The sequence below is a fragment of the Plasmodium coatneyi genome, chromosome 9, assembly GCF_001680005.1.
Source record: "Plasmodium coatneyi strain Hackeri chromosome 9, complete sequence".
Taxonomy (NCBI): Eukaryota; Apicomplexa; class Aconoidasida; order Haemosporida; family Plasmodiidae; genus Plasmodium; species Plasmodium coatneyi.
This window is the reverse complement of record NC_033564.1, coordinates 1,966,895-1,979,716: the sequence shown is the minus strand read 5'-3', so window position 1 is coordinate 1,979,716 and position 12,822 is coordinate 1,966,895. Positions and strand designations below refer to the sequence as shown.

The 12,822-nt window shown below is 40.6% G+C and overlaps 1 protein-coding gene across 1 annotated transcript; it reads left to right on the top strand.

Annotated features, from left to right (window-relative positions):
- Window positions 1-826: 826 nt before the first annotated feature.
- Window positions 827-12,436, top strand: PCOAH_00027230 (Adenylate and guanylate cyclase catalytic domain containing protein; the record flags this gene model as incomplete). The annotated part of the gene is made up of 1 exon (XM_020059528.1): window positions 827-12,436. The coding sequence occupies one exon, from the start codon at window positions 827-829 to the stop codon at window positions 12,434-12,436; it is 11,610 nt and encodes a 3,869-aa protein (XP_019914859.1).
- Between the last annotated feature and the right edge of the window lie 386 nt (window positions 12,437-12,822).

Sequence of the window (12,822 nt, the reverse complement as noted above, 5' to 3'; positions counted from 1 at the left end):
TCCACATTGTACGCTAATTTGATGAGCACATGTGTAAAGAGCATTTTGGTAATTTTCCCCTTACCTTCTAATTAATGTTCCTCTTATTAATTTTTTTTTGAGTTTTTTCTGCTTAGCAGGGATGCACACTTGACGCAAACTTGGGAAAAAATTTGTATAAATTTGTGCAATTTTCTGCGCATTTCTGTAACCCGCGCTTGACACCCGTACACACTTCTCATATCTCAGATTTACTCGCACATGCAGCGAGCTACCCTCACGCAGACGCCAAAGTGAATTATGCCCTACTTGTTCGTAGCTACATTTTTTAACTACGATTAAATCGTGGGGGTGTTTTTGTTAACATGTTGTGAAGCGGCACATCGTGAGTTTCTACCTCGAACTGGACACTCGCGTATACGCATACGTTTGAACCATACTCCCGTGTCTGTTTCTGTTTCTGCGTCTGCGTTTGTGTAGTTCCTTACCAACACAGAAGGTTGTTCTCCGGGGGTCCCAATTTGCCCTGTTTATATTCCCCCCTTGTGTGTGATTAAACATTTCGTAAATACAACCACGTATATCTGTATACCAGCAGTGGCAGTGTGGATAGAGAGTACCCTCTTAACGGTTGCACATGTAGAGAGTACATGCGCGCCGTTTCGCTGTCGGTCACAAGTCGCGTTCCTGATGTGCCCTTTTTCTCATTTATGGTAAATTCTGCTGTTCGCCACCCGCCATTTTTAACGCACAAAGGGCGAAAATGTTTACCTCCTCACGAGCTCTGAAAAACATGCCCACGTTAAAGCAACTTAGATCAACTATGCCAACATATGAATAAGCCAAAATGATGGAACAGAAAAAAATCCGCGAGAAGACAAATAAAGGATACAAGGCAAGGTACTCTGGTAAGCTATTCGGAAATCATGCAAAGATGAGGAATCAACATGTGAACGAAAATAAGCAGCAAAATGATTTTACCTCAGCGGAAGCAGCCTGGATGGAAAAGAAGCAAAAACTATACAAAGACACAAATAATCAGCCCTTGTGGGATTTTAGAAAAATACAAATCAACCCAACAGACACAGAGGAATTGATTAGTTTCCCAACAAATCAGATCTCCTCCAATAAGTATGGAACATATTCCTTCCTTTTTAAGAGCCTATATGAGCAATTCTTACGGTTACCAAATATATGGTTTTTGATTATCTGTCTGCTAGAATTTATTCCCGCTTTTCAGAATTTGTCAAACTATATGTATTATACTAAGCAGTCATCCATTTATTTGCTAGCCTTTTTTGTATGCGTGTCTATTGTGAAAAATGTGTATGAAGATTCTAGGAGGTCTAATATAGACTCCCAGATCAATAACAGGCTGTGCCACGTTGTGGACGGTTCGAACAGTCAGCTAAAAGCAGTGAAGTGGATGGACCTAACGGTCGGTAGTATCATTAGGTTAATAGAAAATGAACAAGTGCCTGCAGATATTCTCCTACTAAGCTGTAACAACAATGAAGGGCTGGTATACATAGAGACGTCGCTAATAAATGGGGAAACAAACTTAAACAAAAAATGTTGTGTTAATGAAACGAGGAATGAGAATTCTATCTATGGGATCTGTAACATAAGAGGAAGAATAATTTGTGAAAAGCCAAACAGTAATATGGAATCATTTAACGGGTCCTTAAAGTTAGATGCTCATCCTCGTGCTACCTCCCTATCAATTAGCAACGTTGTCTTTAAAGGGTCTTACATAAAAAACACAGACTACATTTTTGGAGTTATTATTTACACAGGAACGGATACAAAAATTATGAAAAATATTTTAAAGAGTGTATACAAATCTGGAAATATAAACAGAGAATTAAATATATACACAATTCTGACAATCATTTTTACCTTCATTTGTGTCTTCATATCAGTGTTGTGCAAATGGACAGAAGATGATAAGTTCAAAAATGGAATTCACTTTTTGCTAATTACTGTGAAGGATAATTTGTTCGAATCTATCGTAAAGTATACGCTGCTCTATTCGAACATCGTTCCTATTAGCATCCTCATAACGGTTGACCTAATTTCTATTCTGCAAAGTGTATTTATCGAAAATGACAACCGAATCAGTACCTTCGAGAATGAACTATCCGAACCGTCCCTCATCGATGAAACTGATGAACGTGATGAATGTGCCGATTTGAAAAATACGAAATCGTCTAACTTCTTCAGAAAATACACCTTCTTTTTAAACAACATTGGTAGAAGGAACTTTACCCCAAGTATATTCTCTTCAACCAACACAGAACCAAATATGGACAACAGGAAAAACTTTATAGGTACATTTGATAAACTCAGGGCTTTTAAAAGTTACTTTAATAACAAAAGTAGCCTGCTTAACTCCAAGTCGCACGTGAATAGTTCTTATAATAGGAGCTCCCTGGGTGAGAGTAACAGTGTGCAGGTGAATAAGGCAAACAGAAATAGTCACTTCCTCGCGAAGGTGAGAAATGCCTTCCTGAGGAAAGATAAACTTGTCAATTTTCAGGCGAATATGGTACCCAAACACGGTGCCTCCTACCATGGACGCGTAAAGAGCGGTGGTTCCTCTAACACGCAGGGGACCCTGCGCGGCAAAATCGACGTGCAAAGTGAGTACCAGGTTAGCACCCACGCTGACAATTTCCCCAGTAATGACAAACCAACCGGATTGAATACTGATGGTGAGCCGAGTCGAGGGAGAAACCCGCTGTACGCCCTCTTCCCATTTTTTCGAAGGAAGACAAACAGAACAATTGACGCCGTCAAAAAAGTGGATAAAATGAAGAGCGCCAGTAAGTGCCACTTCCCCAGGGATCGTTTTACCCCCAGGGAGGATGAATACGGCTGGGGAATATGCCTCAATTCTAACATGCATGGAGATTTAGGAAACGTAGATTTTATATTTACAGACAAAACGGGAACTTTAACAAGCAATGAAATGTCCTTCAACATGTGTTCCATTGGTGGTCGAACGTATGGAGGAAAGCGACAGAAAGGGAAAAAGGTAAAAACGGGGAAAGGAATACCTTCCATTTGTAGTCGAACGGGATCCTCCCAAAATGGTTACAAAGATGTAAAGAATGGCAGTAGTAACCGCTTCTTTAAAAAGCGTTATTCGGAAGACGCGCTTGTAAAAAAAATTTCCTTCGCCACGAACATCTGCAATGAGTCTTCTGATGAAGGTGAACAAGCTGCTGAAGGGGCGCGTAAAAAGAGGGATCATCCCAATCATCATCATGAAAAATGGCGTGGGAACAACACAAGTAAGAACCAATCGGACAATGCACACTCGCAGGATACCGATAATGCGAAGAAAGAGGACAACATGTTTCCGAACCATAAATCCAGTTCCTTCTGGAGTTACCAATCGAAGAATATAAATCGAAAATTTTCTGGCAACTCTTTAAATAAATGTCCATCTTTTCAAAATTCTGTGACGTTATCCTCTTCCATATCACCCATGTCTTCCTCCCGTTTTTCCGCCCCTTCTTCTTCACCCCGTTCATCCTCCTGCGTGTCTTCTTGCACATCGTCGTCATCATCTGGTTTATCATCTTCTTCCTCTTATGCTTCTTACGTCTCCTCCTGTGGCGTCCAGAACAACGCCCATTCGTCCTTCTTATATTCCTCGTCCAACAAGGATCATCACGAAATGACTAACGATTTTGATAGCATCAGGAGTTACTCCGAATTGGGGCAAGAAAAAAACAACCAGACACATCTGCAGGATGACACCAAGGATGAAACTACAGACAGGGGAAGGGAGAAGTACCCCCAGGAATGCCCACAGGAAAGTGCTGACCTGTCCTGCTTCCTTGACCCAAATTATCAAGCGTATCTAATGCAACGTAAATTTTCGAGACCCCAAAGTTTTCGAAAGAATATGATCACAGGATCTGTTAAAGCGAAATGCGATTTTAATGACAAAAAAATTTACGAAGATTTAAATTCAAACACATGGAGGGGATACTACATTGATGAGTTCTTCAAATGTATGACTCTGTGCCACGCGGTTGTACCTTTCATCCAATTCGACTACATCCGAAATAAGAACTTAACTCATTTCCCCTCGAGGAGCTCCAAGGGAGTTTCCCAATATATAGAAAAGTACAATAATCATCCCAAGCAACAGTCAAACGATATGGTCAAGGCGAAGAATGAGCTGAATTTACAAACCTCCATGGGGTATGAAGGGATGGAGGAGGAAGAAGAAGAACATCAGGGGGGAAGTAAATTTGCGGATAGACAAACAAAGTGGACCACCGAAATGTCAGACACGGCCAAAAATGCGAAAAAGAAAAATGAAACCAACCTGTACAATTACAACTCGTTGAACACTCTGAACCTTAAAGATGAAAAAAAAAGTAACATAAAATTTAAATTCCTTTTTAATAAAAAATTTAGGAAAAAAAAAAAAAGTTATACTTCTTTGGCCAACTCAGAGATTTACAAAGGGGCAGAAAAAAAACACAAAAGCAGATGGAACACCTACTTCAGTCTGAAAAAGAATAAAAATTTGTTTTCCGATGAGAAAAACAATAAAATGAGTGAAAGCGCTTACATATCCAAGAGGATTAGCGCAGTTTCGTTTAAACAAATATCGAAAGAGAAGTTACTTTCCATGAACAGTTACGTGAGTAATAGAAACAGTGAGGATGGAGCACCTGGAGTGGACAGGAAATACAAAGCCAAGTTGCGAAACTTGGATGAAAGGATCTTCGAATTAGCTCCCTTAGTTAATGAGAGGGGTTCCCGCAACAACATCGCAAATAGCGTTGCAAATAATAGCGCATGTAACATAGCAGGTAACGTCCCAAATAACAGCGCGAATGCTGCCCCCTCAGTGTATGATGACGGAGCAACCTCCAGAAAGACGGAGGAGCGCAATACTATACAACACTCCGATTTTGATTTAGACAAATGTAGAGATTCCCGAATGACGGATAACTATACCTCCGATTCGAATGCCTACTTGGATGCCATCAAATATCAGTCCAGTTCCCTCGATGAGGAATGCCTAATTTACACCTCCAATTATATTGGGTATAGACTCATACTGAGAAACAAAAATACCATGTGCGTCGAAATAGATGGAAACCTGCACAAGTGGACAATCATTGGGGTTAATGAATTTACCAACAAGAGGGGGCGAATGTCTATTGTTGTGAAGCCAGAGTTTATGCAGTCCGGATCCATTCTCTATGTAAAGGGATCCGACACGTCCATCCTGTCCCTGCTCGATTTGAAGTATAGCAGTTTTTTGGAAAGGGCAGGAAAAAGAAGAAAAAAAAGGAAGGCGCACAAGGGAAAGCGCCAAGCCAGAGCGAGTCCGACGGGAATATCCAGCAGCAAGGGAAGGCATCCCAAGAAAGGGGACAAATTGGACGCGAGCCAGGGGAAGGGCTCCACCAGTGGAATTAACACGGACTGCGAATGCCCCCATCACGGAACAGATGCACATCCCGATGCGGACTCCAACGCCAGGAGTGAAAATTGCAGGTTTGCGAGACGATACAGGCAGCTGGAAAAACAGCTGCGTAAGTTCTCCGTCAGGGGGCTAAGAACGATGGTGTTTGCCTTTAAATATCTAAACGAAGAAGAAACGGTAAAATATAAAAAAATGTACGACGATGCGTGCTTATCCATATATAATAAAGAGGAGAGATTAGAAAAGGTGGCCGAAATGGTAGAGACGGAGTTAACTTACTTAGGCATCACCGGGGTTAAGGATAGGTTACAGAAGAAGGTATCCAAAACGATAGAGATCTTGGGACAGTCGGGGATCCGAATATGGATGCTAACGGGAGACAATGTAGAGTACTCATTACACATTTCCTTTTTGTGTAAATTTTTAAATTCACACACGAAGATATTTCACGCCATGTTGGAAAATACGAATTGTAAAAAATTAAAACGAGAAGGAAAAGCGTTGTATGAATTATTCCAATTAGAGAAGGAAGAAAAAAAGTGTCATGAAAAAATGTGTCTACTAATCAATGGAAAGAATTTACAAACGTTTCTAAACCATAGTGATTTACAGACCCATTTTCTAAACATGGCATGCAGTTCCGATGTAGTGATAGCCTGTAGAATAACTGCAAAACAGAAGGCATTCATTGTACAGTTGATAAAGCATAGATTAACTCCAACCCCAAACACATTAGCCATTGGAGATGGAGCCAACGATATAGCGATGCTACAGGAAGCAAATATAGGTGTGAGTATCATGACCCCTGAGTGTATAATTTCTTCTGGCTATGCAGATTATTGTATACAGAATTTCTGTTGTCTTCGCAAGTTACTATTTATATATGGATCCAAGCATTTATACACCATGAGTATTATCCTGTACTGGAATTTTTTTAAAAACATTGTCCTCATATTACCCGTTTTTTTTTATCAAGCATATGCCTCATGGAGTTGTGTAAAGATCTACCCAGAATTGCTATACACCTTTTTTAACATTTTTTGGATTTTTATCCCTGTAATTTATTACGCCTTCCTGCAGCACAATTTGAATTACGACGTATTGTATAACATTCCTTTATTTTATGCCCTCAGTAGAAGGAAGTACAATATGAGTACATTGAAATTTTTCCCTTGGATTGTCGAAGGCATTTTTTACTCTGTCGTTGTCTTTTTTTTTGCTTACACAGCAGTTAGGGAGAATTCTCATTTGAGTAATGGGGAGGTGGTTACCATTAGCACGTTTGGCAATATTTGTTTTCTTGGTTGTTTTTTAATTTCCATTGTTCGTCTTTTTTTGGAAGGATCATTATGGTCGCCATCCATACTGATCACCTGTTTTGGTTTCTTTCTTTTTGTCTTTTTCCCATCTATTTTGTTTATATTATTAGCCTACATTTCTAATGACTACATAAGGGAGGTCTTCAGGCAGACCTTCATGTGGGCTCCCCTTTACATTCTCCTAATTCTCTGGTTTACTACCTGCATCATCTGCTACATATTTATTAATTTTGTTAAAGCTGTGATGTTCCCAAATATCTACAGCGTTGTCAACCATTGGCTCTTCGAGCAGTACCAGGAGAAGCACAGCAAGTACAAGTACGTCTACTTTCTATCCGGGAAGAAAAAATTCATAAATTTAAAAAAAATTGGAAGAAAATTTAAGCACCGATTTAGCAGAACGGCCCACAAGACATACAAATTTAAGCCAACCATGAAGCCGCTAAATAAGGAACAGGACTACGTAATTAACAGCAGGAAATGCCTAGACAAACAGCGCAATATACACAGCTCCTTCTCTCCCTCCAAAGGGTTCAACAAAGAGGGAAATTCAAAATTTGGAAAAAGTACCTTCGATGGAGGGGATGTCTGCCTTGGCTGCAATGATGATACGCACTTCGATGAGGAGAAAACTTATGGAAGCGCTAGAGTCACCTTGTGCGAGCAGGCTGTTCACGGGATGGAAAATATGAATCACTCAGAGGGTGGAAGTGAAAAATGGGACGCGCAAGGAGGCACCACAAGGAAGAAGAAACCCGGTGAACGTAAGAAGACGAGATGGGATAATCCAAACGGTGGAAATGGAAACGATGGGCAGCAGGAAAAAAAAGCCGTGAAACCATCAGAGCAGAGGGATAAATCCCGTTTGGAAAAGAAACACACAAAGGAACGTGGAAAAGGTGTTGATCTGCCTAAAAATGGCACAGAACAGCGTAGGGACATCGCACCATCCAACAGGGACATAGCAATGAAAGCGCGTGAGGAGGTGGAACTGCCACCATTGAAGAAAAAAGAAGCTAATCGGATGATTGCCGACGGGGCAAAGAATGGGGAAGCAAATGAGGAGACGCCACGTGACGACGCAACGAATGGCGAAATGGCCAATGGCGAAATACCCAATGGAGAAATGCCCAATGACCGGGGTGACCGAGCAAATCTCATCGACCCAAGCTCCGACGAATACACCGAGTCGTCCGTTCCCAGAATTGATGAACCCCTCATGGTTGAACTGAAGAATTGCCTGAACCCGTTAAAGAACACCTTCCTGGTAGATTTGCTACCCCAAGGAAAGCGCTTCCGAATTAATGAGGAACACATATTTTTTAAAAACAACGAAAGGATGGAACACATTCCAGAGCCGCTAGATGTGAACAAGAGGAACTATCACATTATACAAAATAAGCCTGAATTTTACGACAACGAATCCACGTCCGAGTTCTCCTACACAAGTACAGATAGTCTAAATGACAGCAATGGGAAAAAGAAGAAAAAAAAGGAAGACGCACAGAAGGAAATAGTAAAAGTTAGCAACCTGATTAACAGATTTACTTTAGCATTTAAGGACATGCAACTGGAGTCAGGATTTCAAATTCATAAGAAGAATAAATTTTACAAAATTTTCACCCCTTGGTATAGATTCATTTTTATCCTCCTAGGTATTTTTTTTCTCTACATTTGGAAGTTAGAGTCGTCACTGAGTAAGTACTGGAACATATCATCCAATGCTTCCACCGATTTGTTCATCCTCATCTTGTCCTTACTACTAGAATTAGTTCTCCTTGCAGCAACGGTTACGACTTTTTTCCAAAATATTTTTATAGAAAATTTTAACAAAATTATCAGCGCTGTGGTGATTCTGATTATAACTCATCATGTAGTTACTTATTCCATTACGCACATCGATGGAGTTTTCCAAGCAGTTCTATTCCCTCTCTACACATTTGTCATTTTGAGATTGCCCTTCGTTAATGCGGTTTTATGTAATATCATTTTTTTAAGCCTCTTCATTATTAGATTTAAGGGGGATCACTTTTTAGACAAAAAAGGATTAGCACATTACATTCCTTTGTTCATTGGGGTGGATGTGTTTGTCGGTTTTGTTGGTTACCGTTTGGAATATAATCAGAGGAAGAATTTCCTCCTGGAATATTCAGTAGAAGCGTCCAGACGAAAGCAGAGAGAAATATTAAACACCATGCTTCCCCCTTTTGTTGTGGATGAGATGATTTACTCTGAATTGAATGAAGAAGGAATCCCCATTTCGTTAAAAGCAGAAGATATAGAAACCGTTACCATAATTTTTTGTGACATTTATGAATTTCAAAATATCGTTGCTAGTATTGAACCTACGAGACTGGTTGAAGTGCTGGACAGACTATTCCTCTGCTTCGACAAATGCACAGAACAGTTTAACTGCACCAAAATTGAAACCGTCTTCGAAACGTACCTTGCTGCATGCGGGTTGGTGAAGAAGGAGGGAAGTGAGTCCAAGGAAAATAAGGGTCAACGGGATGCCCACGATTCTATCGACTTTGCATTGTCAATTCTGCAGGTTAGCAGTCACATGAAGTATGAGAAGACCAAGCATATGTTGAACGGGGGAGACTCCTTCGGTAGCCGGGCGGAAGGGAGCGAAAACGGCGCTGCGAAAAAAAACACCCTCCGCACGGGTATCGAAACAACACGTGGTGATAACGGTGGCACCGGCACGGAGAGAAGACCAACTCGAATCAGAGTCAAAATTGGAATCAACTCCGGCAGAATCATCGCAGGTGTGGTGGGGTCGAAGAAGCCGCAGTACGCCCTGTTCGGGGATACAGTCAACACGGCGTCTAGGATGAAGACGACGGGGAAGCCAGACTACATACACATATCCGAAGCAACATACGATTTGGTAAAGGATGACAAGACGTTGATATATGAAAAGAAGGAAACAGAAATTAAAGGAAAGGGAACGATGACCACATACCTACTAACATCTGTCATTGGATTAAACTATCCATTTGTAGATGAACCGATCGACGATGGAAAGGGTAATTTTTCGTCGGATCTTTACCTAGACAGTAATGACCCAAGTAATAACATAAACCTGGACCAAACACACAACATCTTCGGCTTCTACTCAAACAGAGCTAACCAGAATAATGAGTACTACATAAATGACACCATATACAATGATGAGTATAGTTTTAACGAATCAGATAATGACACAAATAACGAATACGTGAATTTGAAGGAGCCGTCTCTTAAAGACTTTCCCAATGAGTACACTAGAGATGTAAACACCCATTTCTACGAAATTATAAAATTGAGGAATTTAAAAATTGGCACAGCTGTAGGACATCAGCTCAAACAGAAGGATGTTCTAAATATGACATTTTTAAATAATGGCCTGAACAATGACACCACAACAAATTTCAACCCCTACATTGAAAGTAACAACAATTTCGAGGAGATGAAAGACCTCGATGGAGGGATGAACAAACTCTCCCTTAGTGATTCCCTATATTACTTAAACGATAACTTTATAAAAAAGGATCCAGAAAATGACAACTTCCAGCACAGGAATAAGCTTGGCACGCAGGAAATAATTGACCAGCATACTAAACAGAGCATACAAAATTTTACCCATTCGAATAGAGACCTCCTGGACAACAATGAAGGTGAATACAAGGACATCCAACTTTGTACACGGAAATGCAACACCTGTGGGGAAAACTACTGCACTCCAAATGATTGTGTCAATTATGATCACGTCAATCATGTATCGTATCATAAAATGCTAAGTAACATAAGGATGAATTATCTGAAGAATATTAGGAAGGACGCGAAAAAGGATTCGGAAAGGAAGGAAGAACTGGATGGAAGGGGTTCCAAGGGAGGACTCCTATCCACCAGCTATGTAGCATCCTGCTTATCGAAGGTGTTTTCCATTTTGGGATGGGGAAAAAGGAACCAATGTAGAAACACGCAGGGAAAAACCCAACTGGATGATCCGAAAAGAAGCGCAAAGCGAACCTCCTCTATGAGGGGTTATACAGAAAGGACCCCCCCCACGATCGAAAAGGAGGACAAATTCAAACGAGTAATATCGCTCAACAGCGAGTGGATCTTCCTCAAATTTAGCGACAAAAATTTGGAGGCCAAATATAGGGCCCATTTCTACAGCAACAAATCGAATATCAACTCGATAGAGCAGGCTCTGATCATATTCCTAGTTACCTTTGTCATGCAAACTTTAATTTCTAGCACAGTGTCCATCGTGTTCGTGGACCATAAGTTTGCAACGCAGACGTTAGAAGTGAACTACTTCGCCTACTGGTCTGTTCGATCTCTCTACACTTACCTTGGCTTCATCCTTTGGCTCCTTTTCCACTACAGAACGAGACCTGAAGTGTCTTCCCTGCTAAACATAAAGTGGATGATCTTTTTCCTCAATTTGTTATTCATATCTGCTGCTTGCGTTTTTTCCATTGCGTACCTATGGGCGATTTCCGAGACGGATCAGACAACTTCCTACACCATATGGATGACAAACGATACGATAGAGTTTTTTTTTTACCTAGTTATATTGCACCATAACACGGGGATGTTATTCCAGACATGCATCCTGGTCGACCTGTTATTCATTACCATGTCTTTGACGTTCATATCGACCAGTGTGGTCAAGACTATCACTACGGACTCCACTGTAATGTTGATTCCCTGGTATGTAGCCTTCAATTTGATATCCACCTATTGCAAAGAATCCATAGATAGGAGAACCTTTTACGCAAATGAAAGTGCCAAAAAGACGGAAAACAGAGCAACAGAGCTACTTAACGATATGCTTCCAAAACATGTGTTAGAGGAATTCCAACAGGATAGACTCAAACTTGCCTACACACATGACAGATTAACATTTCTCTTTGCGGACATATGTGGGTTTACATCCTGGGCCAATGGTGTTGACGCATCTGAGGTGTTGACATTACTGCAGAAATTATTTGCCAAGTTCGACAACGACAGCACTAAATATGGCCTATACAAATTATGCACCATCGGGGATGCATACGTAGCTATAAGTGAGCCAGTAACGGAGGACAACCAGGATTATGATCCTGTCGATGGAACGGAAAGGGTACTAGAAATGGCCTATTCGATGATACGAATAATAAAAGAAATAAGAGAGAAATTATGTATTCCTAATTTAAATATGCGTATTGGATTACATTATGGGTCCTGTGTCGGGGGAGTTATTGGATCTGGTCGACTACGATATGACCTTTGGGGAATTGATGTCCTTACAGGGAACCTCATGGAGAGTAACGGAGTCCCTGGTAAAATTAACGTCTCTGAAACGCTCAAGAATTTTCTCCTACAACAGTTTAAAAATAGGTTCATATTTAAACCGCATACTACCGTTCGGGTTATCTACAAGGACGTCAAATCTTTTATCATAACTGATAAGAAAGAAATCGATGCGACGAATAACTCTAAGAATATACACAGTCGGGGGTACTTACTTAACCGAAAAATTCGCAGACAGAACCATTTGGATGCTGACCTTCTATTTGATGGGAAGAAGCCAAGCACCTTCACTCGCTCCATGTGCAACTCCAATTCGTTTGAAAATAGCCACGCGCCCAACAGGGATTTGTATTACATTAATGTGAAAGATGAGGAGTCCAACTTGTAGTCTCCTACTTCGGCGAAGCTTTCTTAGCATCGCTGGGGGCGTTCCAAAGGCAATGCACACATACATGCACAAATATATATGCACCTGTGGGTGTCCCCCTTTTTTGTGTTGTACCTATCTGCGCATTTCCATAATTAACACGTTTCTGCAAACACTTCGTAACTAATTAATCTCACATAATTAACTCAAACTGTCCTTTTTCGAAGCATCATATGATATATGCATATATACCTTCGAGCGAACGTTGTTCTTCTTTCTTTTCCTTTGATCTGCCTTATGCGCGAACCCCACTTTTGTATGTTTTTCCCTTATGCACTTGCCATTTTTTGTTCCACTTTGATTTTTCCCTTTCTGCGCATCCTTTTTTTTTTTTTTTTTTTTTGTAA